The following is a 21450-nucleotide window of genomic DNA, read 5'->3' as shown; positions in this document are numbered from 1 at the left end:
ACATATATGCATATACATACCTATATACACATATTATCCACAAATATACAGCACAAACAAGTGTGTGTGTGTATATATATATATCCATTTCCAAATATATATATAACCTATTTCTGATTAATAAAATATAAGTTCACTGAAAAGGCATTTAATTCATCACTAATAATGTGAAATGCTAAAATGTACTACTACTTTCTACACAGGTCTGTGAAATGTTTTTAATTTTTTTTTTTACCCACAGTAAAATCCACTCTGTGTGACACACAGTTCCTTGAGTTTTGATAAAAGCATACAGTTGTATATCTACTACCACCATCATGATACAGAACAATTCCATCATATTAAAAAATTTTCTTCTGTTGACTTTTTGTAGTCAACCTTGTATAAAAAGTTTCAACATTAAAAACAGGTCCTCACACTTGAAAAGAATGAGGATGAGTGTCTCATAGCACTGATGATCAACTTTTTCATACCTTCACGCCACCTTTTTTACACACGGGTTTCTACTGTACTTCCACTCAGTTCTTGACCAAAAGGATTAAAGGGTAAGGTAGCTGAAACAATGGGATAAGAAGAAACAGACTTGGAGGAGTTCAGACTTCAAGATAGTATAAAGGAAAAAATGCTGGAACTTGAGCATAAAGTAGAATAGATAGTTCTTTTTTAAAAAAGGAATATGCCTGGGAGATATAGGGAAAAGTAATGAGTTGGATAAAACTGGTGAGTGATTGCTTATGAGAAAAGAGAATGAACTTAGTTTTTAAGTTCAGGAAACAATGGCGGGAGGAAGGTCGAAAATAGGATGCCTAGGTTTCATGGCTAAGGTCAACAGAAGGATAGTTAAATCATTACTGAAAATAAGAACATAGAAAAAAGGCAGGTTTTGAGGAAGGGGAAATGGGTAATGTCAGATGATGATTTATACTCTAGATATTAAATTCGAAGCTTCAGTGATTGTTCCAGCATGAGGTACTGTAGAAGGCAATTAATAATGCAGAAATGAAACCAAGAACAAAGATCCTTAAACAAAGTTTATGAATTGATTTTAGGGGCAGGTGTCGTATTCTCAAAACTGCGTTTGAACTTCTTGCACCTGTATATTTCCCTGGATAAAGTCCATGGCTCTCCAAGATTTTCAAAGAGGTCTGTGTCAGTCTGCTATTCCTTTACAATGATGTGTCGATTTCAGATACTTTACATCTTTGCTATTCAGATGATGTGTATGGGTGTCAATTTCTTTTTATTTAGGCTATTGAGATTCCTTGTATTTCCTCTACTTGGTGTTTTCCATCAGTCCTGGAACATTCTAGACCATTTTCTCTTCTGCTTTGTAATTTCTCTGCTCCTGCCTATAAAACCGCTTAATGTTTTCAAGAATCACCCACTCTTTATCTCAGACCTTCCATTGAGGAATATTTTCCTACTTGTGAAACATAAATGAACACTGGCTATATGTAATGATCAGTGCTCAGAGCTTCACTGTTGAGATATATACATTTAAATAGAAAATCATCAACTTCTCATTTTCATTACAGAAAAAACTCGGCACAAAATCTTTGACTTATTCAATGGAAAGGTGCTTGGCCTCAGCTCTTAAGTGAGGACACTTAAGTTATATCTTATAGTTTAAAGATATCAAGCTAAGTTGTAAGAATGTAAGCTAATCATTACACTATAAAGAAGAGAAAAGCATTTAAAAGAAACAAGGCAGAGAACTGCCCAAAGACACAAACCAAATCTAAGAGCTTAAAGGTCAAACGAGTTTAAAAACCATGTACCAGCGAGATTTAAGCTCACAGACTTATATACATCTTCTTTCTGGAAGTCTACTGTTTGCCTGAAAAGAAAGCTAGATTAAAAACATTAATCTATCATTAACTTGGGTGGATGGGGAGGTGGGAGTTCTGCACCAGAATGTTTCCAAAAATATGGTATTTGGGAACTGATTGATTTTTCTCCCAGAACTAAATTCTGTTCTGGTTCTTTTTTGCAATGTTTCATAGTGCAGGCTGAGCTCTTGATCTTTTGGGAGGCACGGGCAAGACAAAAGGCCAAACTCGCTAATGAAAACTTGCTGAACTTACTCTTCAGAATTCCATTCTAAGTCACGAAGAACCCTTCTGGCCCTGCTCCCAGACTAGTAAAACGAACATCTCAAGTCCCCAGAGGCGAAGATAGCTTGCTCCACTAAAACCAAGTATGCATCTCCTGACAGCTGGTTGTCTTAGCATACTCAGGACTATATATTTATCAAAGGCAAAAAAAAAAAATCTCCAGCAGCACAATATTTATTACAGGATTATCTCTGTGACTCAAGTAAACATAAGTAAGGCTAAATTAAACCATGTTTACTATGATGTTCTATTACTTAAATCCTGACACAGAATCACCCCAAGAGATTTGGGGTCCATTTCTTGAGACAACCGATGCAATTTTAAAAGTTAAAGGGCAAGATTTCTTTTAAATCTATTTGTGTTTAATCTCACGCCTCCTCAATTATTCTAAAAAATCTTTTTAGCATCTAAAATGAAAATTTCCCATCCTGTTAAGATGTTGCATTCAGTATCAAATTTAAATAAAAATTCACAAAATACTGAATTAGCTCACTGCTTTTAACTTATTTTATCTGGTTTATCTGAATTTAATACCCACAATCTCATTGACTCTCACCCCTAATTCTAAGCATCAATATTCACTTCTCCTCATCCCCTTTTTCTCTAGGCCCTTGGTCAAATTTCAGTTTATCCCAGGCTTTGTGGATTACAGACCAGCCAAATATTCCCAGTGATTATGTCTGTTGCTAGGCACACCATGGGAAAAAGACAGGGAAAGGGGAGGTTGGAGAGGCCACAGAATGAGGAGTTGACAGGTCATATGTGATCACATGGGCTTCCCTCATAGCTCAGACAGTAAAGAATCTGCCTGCAGTGCAGGAGACCTGGGTTCAATCCCTGGGTCGGGAAGATCCGCTGGAGAAGGAAATGGCAATCCACTCCAGTATCCTTGCCTGGAAAATCCCATGGACAGAGGAAACTGGTGGGCTGCAGTCCATGGGGTCGCAGAGTCAGGCAGGACTGACAGACTAACACTTCATACTTTATATATTATATGTAATCACAAGCAAATGCACCACTTCCAGGATTCAGCTGATAAGCCCCTCTACGAAATAAATTCCACCTCTCCAAAGGAAGCCAGGGTCCACAAGGGGAACAAGCCTGCTGGCTGGTCACAAAGCACAGCAACAAGAAACAATGAAGGAAACCACTTGCATTCACAGGAACAGGATATAACAAGTTCAGAGCTTTCTGCCCCACCAGGGAGTCTAATCGGTGGGGATTGTGGCTGAGCTCACATGGGGACCAAGGGCAGGACCAGCTTGGCAGGAGGTGGGCTGTGGCTCACCAGGCCTCAACTCTTGGATGAAGAAGTCCACCCATAAGGGGTTTAAAGTCCAGGAAAACAATATGACAACAGAGGCACAAAGAGGGAAGAGTACAGTCATGCTGGGGACACAGATGGTGGTGGTCACGAAAGCTCCATAGAGGAGATGGTGAGGGAGAAGGTCTAAGAGGACAGACCCTACGGGAGAGGGAAATAAATTTAATGTTCAAGTATAAGAGGTAGTCCAAGCAAAGGTATAACAATGAATAAAATAAAAACTGTGTTCACAGGAAATCACACACAAAAAACCAGTTTGGCTGAACAACAGGAAATACATAGAGGCCAGATCAGGGTAGAAAGACCAGACGGGATTAAAAGAGAGAACACTCTGGATGATGAGAGAGATGTGCTTAATTCAGTTGATAACAGGGAGACACTGGTGGTGTGGATGGAGCAAGGGAAGGACATGATATGACTAGAACTTACTTTAAGAAAACATGAGAGTTTTCTGCTAAATAAACTGAAATAGCAGGGAAAGTTAAAAGGCTATCAGGGGACGTGGCAATTGAAGAACTGAATTAAAATGACAGGAAGAATGACAAAAATAAAGACACTGCGGAGAGAGGGTCTCTAGTATAAAACAATGGGCTGGTTATTGATCTTGAGATGCAGCACTGGGCACTGAAGACCATGAGAGCGCTGTGAACACAAAGAAGGTTGCAAAGCAGAAACATCTACTTGAGGAATGATGAGTTTCATTTCAGACACTTTGAATTTGAGGTGTCAGCTGAACACACAGACACAAAATCTATCAAGTGGCTAGAAAAGCAGACCTGTAGACAGGGAGAAAAGCTGGGATTTGAAATGGGGATTTGAGGGTCGTCCACAAAGAGGTGAAACCATGAAAGAGGCCTAGGATGAAATCATGGGAAATATAATTTAGCATAATTTAAAGGAGATCCAACCAGTCCATCCTGAAGGAGATAAGTCCTGGGTATTCATTGGAAGAACTGATGCTGAAGCTGAAACTCCAATACTTTGGTCACCTCATGCAAAGAGCTGACTCATTGGAAAAGACCCTGATGCTTGGAGGGATTGGGGGCAGGAGGAGAAGGGGATGACAGAGGATGAGATGGCTGGATGGCATCATCGACTCAATGGGCATGAGTGTGAGTAAACTCCGGGAGTTGGTGATGGACAGGGAGGCCTGGCGTGCTGCGATTCATGGGGTCGCAAAGAGTCAGACACGACTGAAGACTGAACTGAACTAAACTGAATGTGTTGGGAAAGGAAGTCAAGACAGTGAAGGATACCAGGAAGGATCTAAGAAACCCAGCTTTTAGAGGTGAAAAGATGTATTATGAAACTCATGCTAGACTATTCACAGTGGCCAAGACCTGAAAACAACCTAAATGTCCATCTACTGATGAGTGGATGAAGACGACATGGTACATATATACAATGGAATACTATTCAGCTATAAAAAGAATTAAATAATGCCATTTGCAGCAACATGGCTGCAACTAGAGATTACCATACTAAGCGAAGTCAGAAAGAGAAAAACAAATACCATATGATAACTCTTACATATGGAATCTAAAATATGACACAAATGAAACTATCTATGAAACAGAACAGATTCATGGACATAGAGAACAGCCTTGCGGTCACCAAAGGGGAGGAGATTGGGGGAAGGATGGAGTGGGAAGTTGGGGTTAGCAGATATAAGCTACTATATACAGAATGGATGAAAAAAACAAGGTCCTACTATATAGCACAGGGAATTATATTTAATATCCTATGGTAAAACACAATAGAATACAAAAAAGAATGTGTGTGTGTGTGTATATATAACTGTGTCTCTTTGCTGTATAGCAGAAATTAACACACTGCAAATCAATTATGCTTCAATTAAAAAAAATGCAAGCCAAGAATATTATCATGAAGATTAGATGGGATGGTAAATTGTAAAGCAACTTGAATATTTCAAAACACTAAACAAATACATTTTTATTGCTACAGTATTACCATATCTAATCTCTAGAAAAACCACGTCGTATCGGCAGAGCCATACTTTCTTTCCAAAGTTTTCCAAAGTCCCCTCCTCAAAAAGTTGATTGGAACTGTGATCTCCTTCTCTTTCCCTGAAGTCTTTCAGTTGTTAATGTCTTTTCTTGGGTGTTTATATAACTCAAGAAGCACTAACAGAACATCAACCATGAGTCAAACACTACAGAAGGCACTTCCATACCCCCTTGGAGTGGATGAAACTGCAGCTTAAGATGTATCTCTCTTTACAGAAGATGAAATGAGGCTCAAAAAGGTTATAGTATCTTGAGCAAGACTGCCAGTTAGCAAGTGGAGGAACAGAGGGCTTCTCACGCCGAGTCTTACTGTGCTATTTCTACACACAAGTTGGAACTTGCCATATTTGTTCTGATCTCCCTTACTGATTATACACAAACTAAGGGCATAAGCCATATCTCATTTTTTCTTGATATTCTTTGAAGCATATAGCAAGAGACCTTATACTGGTTCACTTTTCAATGTGTTTTTGTTGCCTGAAAGAATGAATGTATGGATATTCACAGGCACACTGGCCTCAATAATGGCGAATGTCTGTGGGCTGGTAAGCTTTGAGTATTTATTTCCAAGGCGGGACTGTAACTCAACAACGCAAAGTTCTAAAAACAAATTCTGTACTTGTGAAAGATGCCACCTGGTCCGCCTCAGGGGCTGAAGTCCTCTTTTTATGCACGGAGTGGGAACAGCACAGGGAGTGACGAACTGGTTTTCTTCAAACCACTCCCACTAACCGCCTGCAGCCAAGGACAGGCCCACACCTTTGGGGGAGAGAACTGTGCAGTCTCTGCTGCCATTTGACCTCTGGTGTCACCGCTGGAACTGCCACAGTCTGGGGCGGAGGTGAAGGCAAGGAAGGATTCGTGCCAGCTCGGATGACATAACCCTATGATTCCAGCTTTCCTGCCAGGAAAAAAAGGCAACTGGTTTGGAATCTAGCTTTTCACCCCCCTTCTCCTGTTATTCAACCAAAATCTACTTTACATAACTAACCTTTAGTTTGTCTTGCATACCTTACCACTTTTTTTTTTTTTAATTTAAATGAACATTACTTAGTGTCTAATTCAATTGATCGGCTTGGGTTCCTTTGAAAACAAATGAATGGACCCTGAAACATGCGCATTTTATAAAAGTCCCTTGTTGGAGAACACAAAGTTCTCAGAACCTTTTTACTCTGCAAACCACGTATAGAACACAGCGAGAGACCAGGAAACAACAAGCATCTAAACACTATACAGGCGTTCAGTCAGTCATGCATTCCGGCACTGCTAGAAACACCAGACAACTGTGCCAGGATAGATTTCTGAAGTGAGACCACATTGCAGAGCTTCATAAATTATAATACACTTGGGAGTTTTCTACCCAGTGTCTCTGACAGATGTTCTCTTTTGTGGGAGCCTCTAATTTGGGGGCATTTGGTATCCATATCCCTAGAAATCTTTAGGGCAAAATAAATTTATCCCTCTTCCTGTATGTGATGACAAGACCCCAGAGTAGCCTTTTCCTATTTTTGAGACTAGTTAATGTGAGCACAGTGCCCTTGCCTACTGCATGAACTAGCTGGGGCAGAGACATTACACCAGTCAGACTAAAACGGGTTATTTCCCAGGCTCAAGACAGCTTTCCATGCCATGTAAAGTCTTATCAATTTTTACCTACTGTGGATCAGGCTGTCAATCTCCAGGGCTTCTGCCTGTCAAATACAGTGCATGGGACTTGGGACTTCCTCGAAAGAGCCACAGCAAAAGCCAAAAAGTGTGCAAGCCTGAGCTAGGGCAAGCATCTGGCATCGGCTTCGGGCGGGTCCATGTAGGATGCTTTTCCCATGACTCCTGAAAGAACTCTCCAAGTCTGACTCTATAATCAGTGCCTCAACAGTTAAAAGTTGACAGGATTGTATGAAACATAGAAACAAGAACATAACACAATATCAAAGATAGTAGCAGCCTCTCTTCACTCAGTTCCTAAAATCTATCCTATGACCTTGACCTTAGTGAAATGACATTACTTCTTTCCTATGCTCTGAACTCTATACGTCAGGCAAAGATATGAATAACTTTAGCAACTATGTAAGCCCTTAGAAGATCATACCACAATTCTACCACTTTCCATTTTAACCTTTCTCTAAAAGCTCATTTTTACAACTTTTACTCAAGGATATAAGAACGTTTAGTCATTTTATTTGCTATTACACATGCAGTTCTATTAAGGGAACTTGTACCAAACAGTAAAAACATATAATCTCTCAATGATGCATTTTCACATTTTCTTGTGAAAATTACTTACTTCCCTAGAACACTGTCAATTATTTACTATTATTTGATATTATTTACCCTGCACTGCATTTGTAAAAGCATTAAAGGAATGAAAAGACTTGCTCCTTGCACGTGAGTTGCTTGTGATATAGATAAAAGATGAAAAAAAAAAAAAAAAAGCACAGCACTAACTAAATCTATGGTGTGCAGATTATAAGAGTGATAGAAGTTTAGTGTTGTGAGAACTCAGAGGAAGGCTAGATTAATTTTGCTCAGGGAAAATGGGTGGTAGACGGCATCTGAAAAAAAGTCTTAGAAAATGTATAATATTTCAACACAAAGACAGCATTAGAGAAGGGCATTTTACATGGAGGTAACAATTTTAATAAAGGCACAGAGGCAAGAGAGTATGTGTGAATGTAGAAAACTTCAAGTGAAGGAGTCCAGCTGAAGGACAGGATACATGGGGAGAAATGACAGGAAACTGATCTGGAAAAGTAAGCTGTGGCCAGTTCTTAACATAAAAGGGGTGGGGGGATGTAGAAAGCTAGATTTTAGAAATAGGAAATCACTTTTAAAACATTCCCTTTACTAATAATTTTTCCCACCATATCTTTGATTTTTAGAGTGAGAAATATTTTACTAGCAAGTTTACTTGCAAGCTACGAGCAGTCACTTCAAAGAACAATAAAGTAAATGCTGGCAAATTTGTGGCTGCAGCTTAATTGATAATATTCTTATTACCTATATATTGTGATTGTTTTACAACTCTCTTTTCTCATCATCAAAATACCTTCTTAGTTTAATGCATTCTGTATGTACTCAGTGGCTACTCCGGAACTAGTATTTGCTCACATGTTTACTCATCCCCTCCTTTTCTGCCCCAATCTGTCCTACTAACCACTCACTCAGTCACTCATTCTTCTCCTGTAAACTATATCAATAATAATAACATTACTAGCTCCAACTTGCTATAGTGACAGGCATTGAAATTAATGCTTTATGAACAGTATTTAATAAAATCCTCAAAACAAAACTATGAAAAAGATATGATTACCCCATTTTACGGATGAGGCAACAAATTCAGAGATGTTAACTATTTTGCCAGTTGGTAAGTGACAGAATTCAGGTTTAAATCACATATGCTTGATTTCAGAACCCTTGCCTGTTATCACTTCACTGTATCCTCTCCAATATCCTTTGGCCTCTTACTGCTACGGTTCAGTATTTTCAAATAAAAATTAAAGAATTCATTGAGTGACTGCTACTTTAAGATCCTGTTCCAGGTATTGTCAGAGGTATATAAATAAATGAGAGAATGCCTGTGGGTTATAAATGCTCATAATCTTCCATATTTGAGTATAAAGAGCCATGCCTTTTATCAATAAGATGATATGTCCATGATTCATGAATTAGGAGCAACTAAGGAGAAGGGGAGTGAAAAGAGCTTGGTATATGAATGTGGATGGTGACCACATCTCAGACAGAAATCAGCCAACCCTGACTAGATGACTTACAGAGAATTTTAATAATACATTTCAAGCAGAGTCTGTAAAAACTCTCTCTGCTGATGAAAAATCTGTCCTGTCAGAAGTTCCCAACCAAATCTGCTTACAATCCATTTTCAATGAACCTCAACTTCCTTTGAAGTAGAATAAGCTAGTAAAGCATTTTAGCCAACAATAAGCACATTGTGAGGCTAGTGCTTATAAGATCCATTACTGATGAACAAAGTTACTGAGTTAAAACACAAACGTAATATCAAACTACTGGTACCACATAATCTGAATGTTGTGTAAAGTGATACAGAACTATTTAAATGCAAAAAAATAATTCAAACATGTCATGTTTTTAAGCTACCTGCTTCTAATATTCCCTTCACTAACTTCTGAATAAGTTAATACTGTCAGGATACTGGTTATTTTTTTACAAACAATGAGAAAAGTTATGAATACACAAGAAATCGAGTAGGGTGCTATTCAGCAGTCCTCTTTAAGGTAACCATACATGTTGTTTAGTCGTTAAGTCATGTCTGACTCTTTTGTGATACCATGGACTATAGCATGCCAGGCTCCTCTGTCCATAGGATTCTCCAAGCAAGAATACTGGAGTGGGTTGCCAGTCCCTTCTCCAGGGGAGGTTCCTGACCCAGGGATCAAACCCGGGTCTCCTGCATTGCAGACAGATTCTTTACCAACTGAGCCACCAGGGAAGCCCTAGGAGACATCATTTCAGTTCAGTTGCTCAGTCGTGTCCGACTCTTTGTGACCCCATGAACTGCCAGGGGACATAGGGCTAACCTATTAGTTTGGCAAGCAGGGCCCCATCCTCAGAGTTGCTATCTGGAGGGGAGGCAGAAGGTTAACCCACATGCATTAACTATTAGGGTGCACTCTGCTAGGGACGCAGGGGAGGGCTTCAGGAGCTCATAGGAGCGGCACCAGCCCCAGAGTTGGGATTCCTAGTCCCCAGCAGCCTCCCTCCTGCTGTCTGGAATGCTCTGCCCTGGCTGAAAGATCCGCCCCCACCTTGTCTGCATGGCTCCCGCTCTCCACGAGTCAGTGCACGCATGTCACGTCACTTCAGTTGTGTCTGTCTCTGCGACCCTATGGACTGTAGCCCACCAGGCTGTCCACAGGATTCTCCAGGCAAGAATACTGGAGTGGGTTGCCATTCCCTTTTCCAGGGGATCTTCCCAACCCTACTTGGCAGGCGGATTCTTTACCACTGAGCCATCAGGGGAAGCCCAACCACACATACCCAGGGACATTCGTAAGGAGTCACAATTTTGGACCCAGGCACAGTATTCACATCACAAAGTGCACAGCTAAGTCTTATCCAAAGATCACTATGGCAAATACTGTCTGTATTTAATCTGGAATCTAAACACTGAATACAATTCATTTTAAGAAAACAAAAGTCAATAAAGAGAAACCATTTTAAGAATGTAAGACTGGCAAAAGAAGTAGCAATCACGTCTCATTAACAAGAGGAATCATCAGGCTACATAAAATTACGACACCAATACTTACTGTTCAATTCGGGGTGACAAGTACAGCTTAGGGTACACCTGAGTGGCTTCAGTGTCCTCAAAACTGACAGAAAGGAGGGCCACATCTTCTCCTGGGTCTTCATTCACATCCTTAAACAGTTAGTGAAAAACACAATGTCATTAGTACTTGCTCTCATAACATTTTTTTGGTGACCAGCTTACTGTCTGCCAGCAATGAGGCTGTGTGGGTCACCTGGATTCTAGTTTTGAGACTCCATACGTGCTTTGCCACATATCTAGTCACTCTTTAATAGTGACAGCTTTCAAACATTCTGATCAAACTCCACCATAATAATAAAAAGATCCCCACCAATCTTTCAGTTGTTCCCACATTCCAAGAAGGGACAAGTGAATCTTTGTTAAAATAAAGGATTAGACAAAAATGTAGTTAAGTTACAGTAAACATGCTGTTAGCAAGATATATAATGTCTTACAATTTATATCATACATACAAATGGCTTAAAATTTACTTTTCCTTCTAGAAAGAAGATGCATTATAAACATGATTTATATCACCAGACAGTAAGAAAATCTTAAAATACCCTAGGAATTTTATTATATCTATCTTGATAATATACTGTAAGATATTTAAATAGTAAACATTGCCAAGAAATATATTACTATGAAGTGTGACACTGTACATGCAAATGGCAGGGTGTTACACACATACCTGTTCAAACAAAATGATCATGGATGACTCATATGTGAACCACAAGACATATGTATTTTAAAAGTCTAGTTATAAGAATATTATAAGACAAAAACAAAGAAACATTGAGAGGTTGAACTGATAATGATAAAGCTAAACTTATTGTAATTTATAATTAAAAAACAAGAATAGCAACAATCAAATGTCATAATCAACTCAAGCCAACACTGATGATATATTAAACTGTCCTGAATTAAAACTGTGGGACTTACCACTATGTGAATGTACTTTACAATCACTGCCAAGCACTGAGTATTTGGCAGACTTCTGAAACAAATACCGAATTAGAATAAATTCTCATAGCATGGTGATTTCAATTTGAGAATAGAAAATTTTAATAACCCTTAACAATTTATTTCTGATTGGTAAGTGGCTACAGAGGCTTCCCTGTTGGCTCAGGCAGTAAAGAATCTGCCTGCAATGTAGGAGACCTGGGTTCAATCAGGAAGATCCCCTGAAGAAGGGGATCCCACTCTAGTATTCTTGTCTGGAGAATCCCATGGATGGAGAATGTTGGACTACAGTCCATGGGGTCGCAAAAAGTCAAACATGACTGAGTGACTCTCTCTCACATACACACGCAAATGGCTCCAAGTCAAATACAAGTTTTTAAGAAACTTAATAGAATTGCACATTTTTCACACTAAGGCACTGCTAAGAGCCAACCCACATTTCTAAATCAGATCACACGTTCTCAGTAGACATCCTAGGAGAGTCCCAACCCAGACTTTAAGAATCACTGCCTGTGATACTTGGGAATCTCAGACATGATGTCCTTCCTTTGGTCTAAAACAGGCCTCAGCCCAATTCTTCTGCATCTTTGGAAGCTGGTCCTCACACTCACCTGCTTACCTCTAGCATCTCTGGTCTCTTTGCTCTGCTTTCTACTGTGTCTACAGGATGCACAACTGTGGCAAGTATACATAGGGACAAGGAATGGAAGTCTCCCCTATCTTAAAATATAAAAATTTTTTAAAGAAAGAAAAGAAATCATGCTGATTTCTGCTTAGTTCCCTGGGTTTTCTCTCACATCTCCCCTCCACTGCATAGACTGCTGCTGAAAGAGTGGTCCACACTCCCTGTCTCACTCCCTCCCCTCTTTTTAACCTCCCCTTAGCCGGCTCTAGCAGCCTTCTGACCCTAATTCCTACCAGGACAGCCATTAAAGACAACAAATGCCTCTCGGTCCCCATCTTACTTGATCTCTAAACAGTATTTGACACAGAATTCTCTCTCTTATGAAAATATTCCTTCTTGCTCCGAAGAAGCTATATGTTCCTGGTCTTCTCTTGTCTCTTTGGCCACTTCCCCCTCTCTTTTCTAACTTCTCAATTGTTTTTTCATTTTACATTACAAAATTCAGGCTTGTTGTAACAAGTCAAATGATACTGAAGGTTTTTTGTTGTTGTTGTTGTTTTAAAAAGGCATTTCCAAAAATAAATAAATAAAAAGGCATTTCCATCCTTGCTTTTCAAGGTAACCAATAGTAACTGTGTATGTGGCCTTAAACAGCTTTTTCTATGATCATAAAAACATACACACACTTGCATATAAATAACTCTTTAACTGTGTGTTCTGTTTTCCCTAATAAGAGTCCTATTATACACAGGACTCTACCACTGCTTTCTAAATAGTCACATAATATTTCACGTCATGGATTTATTTTGTATTTAACCATTTACCTAGCAACAGACATTCAGGTTGCCTGTAGTTCTTAGCCACTTGATAGTGCTGCAATAAGTATCTTTGGATAAATACCCTTTAGTAGTGGGACTTCTATTTCTTAGGAGATAACTAAAACTCAGCTTGCTGAGTCAAAGGCTATAAACATTTTACATTTTAATAGATTGTTTTTCTAAAACTTCTGCAGCAATTCACATTTGGGCCCATGAATTTGCATCAGTATGAGAAAGCCTCTTTCTGTTCATCCTGAGTAACTGGATGATATTGGCTGTTTCTCTTTTATTCGACATTGGCAATCTGATAGCTGGAAAACTGTACCTCAATTTAGATTCAATGAATGAAGCTGGGCAATTTTTTTTACTTGTTTATAGATAATTTACATTTCTCCTATAAACTTTCCCATCAAATCTTTTGCCCATTTTGCTTAAAGGTTTTTGGACTTTTTTGTTGTTATTGTTATTGTTTATTCCATTTACTAACCCTTGTTTATCCCATGTATTATAAATGTTTTCTTTTTTCCATTTATTTTTATTAGTTGGAGGCTAATTACTTTACAATATTGTAGCAGTTTTTGCCATACATTGACATGAATCAGCCATGGATTTACATGTGTTCCCCAGCCCGATCCTCCCTCCCACCTCCCTCTCCATCCCATCCCTCTGGGTCTTCCCAGTGCACCAGCCCTGAGCACTTGTCTCATCACCAGCCCAGGTTGGATGCAAATATTTTCTCTTTTTGGCTTCTGACTTTGTCTGGGGGCTCTTCTGACATCAGAAGAAAATTGAGAATGCCATAGGGTTAAATCTGGCTAATAACTCAGAGGTTTGTTTAACCATTTTCCTAGTTTTTCCTCTAACACTGCTACAATTTTATTTTTACATGTAGATTTTGCAATGCATGTATATCTGGACTTTAGGTGGAATGACAGAGGAAGTATGTAAAAGGAACAAGTAGTACAGTGCCTGGAACACAGAAACCACTCAATGTCTGCTGAATACATACATCAATAAACAATTTAATGTTAATTCCTAACCTTTTTCCTCCACACCTAGTGATTTTATAAAAGCTGCTGTCACCAGTGATGTCTGGGAACTAAGTACTAGTTCCTGGCTCCTGTCCTTTCCCCCACCTCCCCTCCCCAGTAAACCGAAGTCCCCAGAACTAGTGGTTTTAAAAGGAAAGCCAAGATTGGGAGTCTGAGTTTATCTATCACTTTTTACTCTTTTATAGATGAGAAAGAATCCAACTTTGTATGCTCCTTTCTGTAAAGTAAGGATGGAAAATTTTAAAAATACTTATAGCCTCAGCAAACAGAAACTATGTAATTATATGATTCTAAAACTCATAAAATATCTAAAATAAGGGTGAAGCTGAGCTTGAAAAAATTCACATTCAGACAGACAAATTCATTTTATAATCTAAGTGCAAAAGTAGTTCCCTTTGGAGTTAGGGTAGTCACCTTCAGAGAGACAGTAAAAGAAGAACTAACATTAAACTGCCTTTCAGATACCTTTGCCCAACAACTGAGTTTCCTTGTTAAACATCTCTGACTACAAGTCACAGAACTCTGTTAAAATTAAAAAAAAAAACACTGAAAAAAAACGGGGGCCACTAAAAATCCTTTTAATTAACAGCTTCATTCCATATGCCTATGAATAACATAATTATTTCCCTTTCCTGTTTTTTGAACTTTGCATTTCACTACTATTTAAGCAAGGAACAGAAATGCTCAGAGACAGTTCTCCAAACAACCGGAATGACCCTGGTTTACATAATCAACATTTATTATCTGGCATCCTGCAAAAAGTACATGAAACATTAGTCTGAGTATGAAAATAGCTGTTTCTAGAAGTTCTTTTATGAACTTCTTTAATATGATTTATTCCCCTTGGTGTGTATGGCACATGAGTTTTCCCCGAGTTGGTATTTGATATCTAATGGATACGTAAGTTTGACTTTGAGAGCTTAAATAAGCCCAAAGAGTTCCAAAAATACAAATCTACACAGTGCTGCTTCCAGTTTCTGCAGCTCTAACAGGCCTGTACATGTGTTCCTTCCCATCTGGGAAATTATAAAAGAAGCTCTTGTACCATGGTTCTTAGAAGCTAACATTACAGATGATTATTGTAACCACTAATGGCAGCATTTGGAAAACAGGGGGTGGTAACAGTGTAGTAGGGGAAATTTTAAAATGTACAAGTATACATTTTCAGGGCTTCCTATCTGTGCCATTTGAAACTGCAGCAGACTAAAATGGGGTTGGGGGGCAATGCCGAATCTGCTAAAGCTGAAACAAAAATACTGCCTCACACCTTTACAAAAGCATGTCAGGCACTGATATGCATATGGCATATGCAATCATGGCTGTGATATTTTGCTGAGAATTATCAGTGGATTTGGCATGGCACTTGGTTATAGCAGAAAGGGCTTCCTGTGGCTTGCAGTGAATAGTCACTAGATGGTGAGTTCCTTGCAGGCTGGGAGTTCTTCCTGTTCATTTTTGTATCCCCAGTGTCTGGAACATAGTAAATATATAGCAAATTGGTTGGAAAAAAACTGAATTAGCACAGGAATGACTGTAAGAGTGAGTAAATGATGGAGTTAAACAGAAAATGCTTTCTGTTACAAAGATTCTCAATATTTATCTCTTCTGTGCCTTAAATCTACAACTAGTTCAGATTTTATCATAGAAAACTCAAATCTAAACCATATATAAGCGAAGGATATACTGACCAATAAAAGTTAACACTCTGCTTAGGTTATAATGGTTTATTTATACACCTTTTCTCCATTGGGGCTCATTGCAATATCAAAAGGGTATAAAAGAGAAAATAATTAGCCTTGGAAATGAAAGTAGACACAAGTACAATTTATCATTATGCTGTACCTTTTTGATATGCTAATTTTCCAAATGAGGAAAGCAGCCATTAAACAAGTCCCTATATGTTGATCCTATATGTAGGATCAAACCATCAATTAACTAGTTGCTGATAGAAAATATTAGCTGGACAATATATATTACAAACCACACGTCACATAGGAAGACTGTAAAAAAAAAAATTGCATTTCTCAATTCAAAAAGTTTTACAACAAAACTATAACCATTACTAGTAAAACCAGTTTGTGGACATAAAGACTATAAAGAAGCTATTATCCTGTCTGTCAAAAACAGAGTAAGAACTATTTTGAGTTATATTTAAAATTATATTAAATAAGACTCAGGATTAATCATGATTCCTAGGGTGACCGAAAACTACACCTAAGTAAGCAACTCATATACAAAAGGTATGCGTTTTTTAAAAGATATAAGCAAATTAAAAATTTCCAAAACAGAACTTTATTTTAAAATATACTAAAAGAAGTTTGTACTCTAGAGGCCCCAGAATTTTGACAGTATAGATTTGTCATCAGATTACATATATTTAGGTTTTTACAAGTCAAGTTTTTTCAAGAGAATGAGACTCTTATGATGCTACCATTCATTTAACAAGCATGGAACAAAGTAAGTAAAATATATAGTATGTTACAAATACTATGGAGGAAAATTAAAGCTGGAGAAAAGGATAAAGAGTGAGGAGGGAACAGAAGTTTCAAGAGTGGTCAAGACAGCTTATAGAGACTCAGCAGTGGCCTCTCATTACTTGAGACAGGAGATTTACAATAACATGTCCTCTAGACTCACTGTTACATATCAGTATGAGCAGCCCCAGTTAAAATTTGAATTGGATTCTACTAGCATTAAGACATGACAACAAGGGACTTCCCTAGTGGTCCAGGAGTTAAGACTCTGTCTTCCAATGAAGGGGGTACAGGTTCAATCCCTGGTCAGGTAACTAAGACCCCACATGCTCCAGGGCAACTGAGCCCAAGGGTTGCAACTAGAGAGTCTATGCACCTCAAATAGAAAGTTGGTGCAGAACAACGAAAGATCATGCATGATGGAAGAAAGAGCCCGTCTGCCACAACTAAGATGCAATGCAATCACATTAAGCAAAAGAAATACTGTCACTATGCTTGTTTAACTTAGATGCAGAGTACATCATGTGAAATGCTGGGCTGGATGAAACACAAGCTGAAATCAAGATTGTCGGGGGAAAAATCAATAACCTCAGATATGCTGATGACACTACCCTTATGACAGAAAGCAAAGAGCAACTAACAAGCCTCTTGATGAAGGTGAAAGAGGAGAGTGAAAAAGTTGGCTTAAAACTCAGCATTCAAAAAATTAAGATCATGGCATCTGGTCCCATCATCTCATGGCAAATAGATGGGGAAACAATGGAAACAGTGACAGACTTTATTTTCCTGGGCTCCAAAATCACTGTAGATAGTGACTGTAGCCATGAAATTAAAAGACGCTTGCTCCTTGGAAGAAAAGCTATGACCAACCTAGACAGCATATTAAAAAGCAGAGACGACTTTACTGATCAAGGTCCATATAGTTAAAACTACGGTTTTTCCAGTAGTCACGTACAAATGTGACAGTATGGACCATAAAGAAGACTGAGAGCTGAAGAATTGATGTTTCTGAAATGTAGTGTTGGAGAAGACTATTGAGAGTCCCTTGGACTACAAGGAGATCAAAACAGTCAATCCTAAAGGAAATCAATCCTGAATATTCATTGGAAGGACTGATGCTGAGGCTGAAGCTCCAATACTTTGGTCACCTGATGCAAAGAGCTGACTCACTGGAAAAGACCCTGATGCTGGGAAAGATTGAAGGCAGGAGAAGGGGACAACAGAGGATGAGATGGTTGAATGGTATCATCAACTCAATGGACATGAGTTTCAGCAAGCTCTGGGAGATGGTGAAGGACAGGGAAGCCTGGCGTGCTGCAGTCCATGGCGTTGCAAAGAGTCAGACATGACTGAGCGACTGAACAACAGCAAAAGAAATATGGAAGAATAAGAAAAACTATGTACCTAAGGGAAGACCACGCTTACTCCTTGGAAGGAAAGTTATGACCAACCTAGACAGCATATTAAAAAGCAAAGACATCACTTTGTCAACAAAGGTCTGTCTAGTCAAGGCTATGGTTTTTCCAGTGGTCATGTATGGATGTGAGAGTTGGACTATAAAGAAAGCTGAGCGCCGAAGAATTGATGCTTTTGGACTGTGGTGTTGGAGAAGACTCTTGAGAGTCCCTTGGACTGCAAGGAGATCCAACCAGTCCATCCTAAATGAGATTAGTCCTGGGTGTTCATTGGAAGGACTGATGTTGAAGTTGAAATTCGAATACTTTCGCCACCTGATGCGAACAGCTGACTCATTTGAAAAGACCCCGATGCTGGGAAAGATTGAGGACAGGAGAAGAAAGGGACAACAGAGGATGAGATGGTTGGATGGCATCACCAACTCAATGGACATGGGTTTGGGTGGACTCTGGGAGTTGGTGATGGAGAGGGAGGCCTGGTGTGGTGCAGTTCATGGGGTTGCAAAGAGTCAGACCCGACTGAGCGACTGAACTGAAGGGAAGACCTCGGTCTCACTGCTAAGAAGTCTCTGTCCAATAATGACACTACTCATTTTGGAAATCAGGTCATTTCCTCTTCATCAAAGTGCTGGGAAATATATAAGTGCAAGGAAAGGCAGTTCAGTCAGAAAGCAAAATGGATACAAGAGTAAGGAATCAATGGGTGCCATACTGGGCCCTTTGGCCTGCTAGTTGGCTCCCGGCCCCAGGCCCCTCTGTTGCATGCAGCAGGGCTTGCAGCACTGAGGTCGGGATTCTGAAAGCCTAGTTACAGCTTATCTCACCACATACTGAATTCTTGGCTAATAGTCACTTCAATGTATTGATACATCATGTGAAGATAGTTTTAAGAGAGTTACTTCGGATCTGGTTTCACCAAATGAAAATGAGAATAAAATGTTTCTCTCTGCTTAGTCCAGAAAAACTGGGCTATTTCTCATACGTTTTCCTGACTAATGCTTTTGCACTTGCCATTCCCCTTATAAAAAAGCATTTTCTCAGGACTTCCCTGGTCTAGTGGAGTTAAGACTCCACACTTCCAATCCAGAGGGCACAGGTTCAATCTCTGGTTGAGGAACTAAGATCCCACATGCCATGCCATGCAGCCAGAAAGAAAAAAAAATAGTTCTTTCTCTTGTGATGGTTGGGAAGGGCAGAATAGGTGAAGAGAATTAAAAGGTACAAAACTCCAGTTATAAAATAAGGAAGTCATAAGGATATAATATATAGAATAAGGAATATGGTCAATAATATTGTAATAACTTAGTATGGGACAGTTGGTTACTAGCCTGATCATGGTGATCATTTCTTTTTTTTTTTTTTCTTTTTCTTTTTTTTTTATTTTTCAGTGGGTTTTGTCATACATTGATGTGAATCAGCCATAGAGTTACATGAATTCCCCATCCCGGTCTCCCATCCCACCTCCCTCTCTACCCGATTCCTCTGGATCTTCCCAGCCCAACAGGCCCGAGCACTTGACTCATGCCTCCCACCTGGGCTGGTGGTCTGTTTCACCACAGATAATACACATGCTGTTCTCTCGAAACATCCCACCCTCCCCTTCTCCCACAGAGTTCAAAAGTCTGTTCTGTACTTCTGCGTCTCTTCTTCTGCCCTGCATATAGGGCCATCGTTACCATCTTTCTAAATTCCGTATATATGTGTTAGTATACTGTAATGTTCTTTATCCCTCTGGCTCACCTCACTCTGTATAATGGGCTCCAGTTTCATCCATCTCATTAGAACTGATTCAAATGAATTCTTTTTAATGGCTGAGTAATATTCCATGGTGTATATGTACCACAGCTTCCTTATCCATTCATCTGCTGATGGGCATCTAGGTTGCTTCCATGTCCTGGCTATTATAAACAGTGCTGCGATGAACATTGGGGTGCACGTGTCTCTTTCAGATCTGGAGTCCTCAGTGTGTATATGCCCAGAAGTGGTATTGCTGAGTCATATGGCAGTTCTATTTCCAGTTTTTTAAGAAATCTCCACACTGTTTTCCATAGTGGCTGTACTAGTTTGCATTCCCACCAACAGTGTAAGAGGGTTCCCTTTTCTCCACACCCTCTCCAGCATTTATTGCTTGTAGACTTTTGGATAGCAGCCATCCTGACTGGCGTGTAATGGTACCTCATTGTGGTTTTGATTTGCATTTCTCTGATAATGAGCGATGTGGAGCATCTTTTCATGTGTTTGTTAGCCATCTGAATGTCTTCTTTGGAGAAATGTCTGTTTAGTTCTTTGGCCCATTTTTTGATTGGGTCATTTATTTTTCTGGAATTGAACTTCAGGAGTTGCTTGTATATTTTTGAGATTAATCCTTTGTCTGTTTCCTCATTTGCTATTATTTTCTCCCAATCCGAGGGCTGTCTTTTCACCTTACTTATAGTTTCCTTTGTTGTGCAAAAGCTTTTAAGTTTCATTAGGTCCCATTTGTTTATTTTTGCTTTTATTTCCAATATTCTGGGAGGTGGGTCATAGAAGATCTTGCTGTGATTTATGTCAGAGAGTGTTTTGCCTATGTTCTCCTCTAGGAGTTTTATAGTTTCTGGTCTTACATTTAGATCTTTAATCCATTTTGAGTTTATTTTTGTGTATGGTGTTAGAAAGTGTTCTAGTTTCATTCTTTTACAAGTGGTTGACCAGTTTTCCCAGCACCACTTGTTAAAGAGATTGTCTTTTTTCCATTGTATATCCTTGCCTCCTTTGTCAAAGATAAGCTGTCCATAGGTTCGTGGATTTATCTCTGGGCTTTCTATTCTGTTCCATTGATCTATATTTCTGTCTTTGTGCCAGTACCATACTGTCTTGATGACTGTGGCTTTGTAGTAGAGTCTGAAGTCAGGCAGGTTGATTCCTCCAGTTCCATTCTTCTTTCTCAAGATTACTTTGGCTATTCGAGGTTTTTTGTATTTCCATACAAATTGTGAAATTATTTGTTCTAGTTCTGTGAAAAATACCGTTGGTAGCTTGATAGGGATTGCATTGAATCTATAGATTGTGATCATTTCTTAATGTATGCAGACGTCAAATCACTATGCAGTACACCTGAAGCTAACATAATATTGTATCTCAACTATAAAAATTAAGTATAATTAAAAAATGCTCTCTCTCTCCTTTCCTTAACTGGTGTGATTTTAAGTTAACTCTGTAAATTCACTTGCTTCATTAAGATTCCCTTCAACTGCACTGTGATCTATGTCTACCCTCGGTAGTTTTTACATGTTGCCTTATGAATTCCTTGTGCTATTTAAGAAGTGTATAGTTTATATTCCAAATAGACTGTGAATTTCTTGAGGGCAGGGTAGA

At 39.0% G+C, this 21450-nt stretch overlaps 1 protein-coding gene across 1 annotated transcript in view; it reads right to left on the bottom strand.

Annotated features, from left to right (window-relative positions):
• Positions 1–21450, bottom strand: part of BABAM2 (BRISC and BRCA1 A complex member 2) — a 393777-nt gene that overhangs the window by 170423 nt on the left and 201904 nt on the right. Inside the window, exon 7 of the mRNA XM_065927231.1 lies at positions 10751–10860. Coding sequence (XP_065783303.1) covers positions 10751–10860 — 110 coding nt within the window. The remainder of the gene's footprint in view (positions 1–10750; positions 10861–21450) is intronic.

The sequence above is a fragment of the Muntiacus reevesi genome, chromosome 3, assembly GCF_963930625.1.
Source record: "Muntiacus reevesi chromosome 3, mMunRee1.1, whole genome shotgun sequence".
NCBI lineage: Eukaryota > Metazoa > Chordata > Mammalia > Artiodactyla > Cervidae > Muntiacus > Muntiacus reevesi.
Note: the sequence above shows the minus strand (reverse complement) of the source record. Positions and strands in the feature narration are given on the sequence as shown.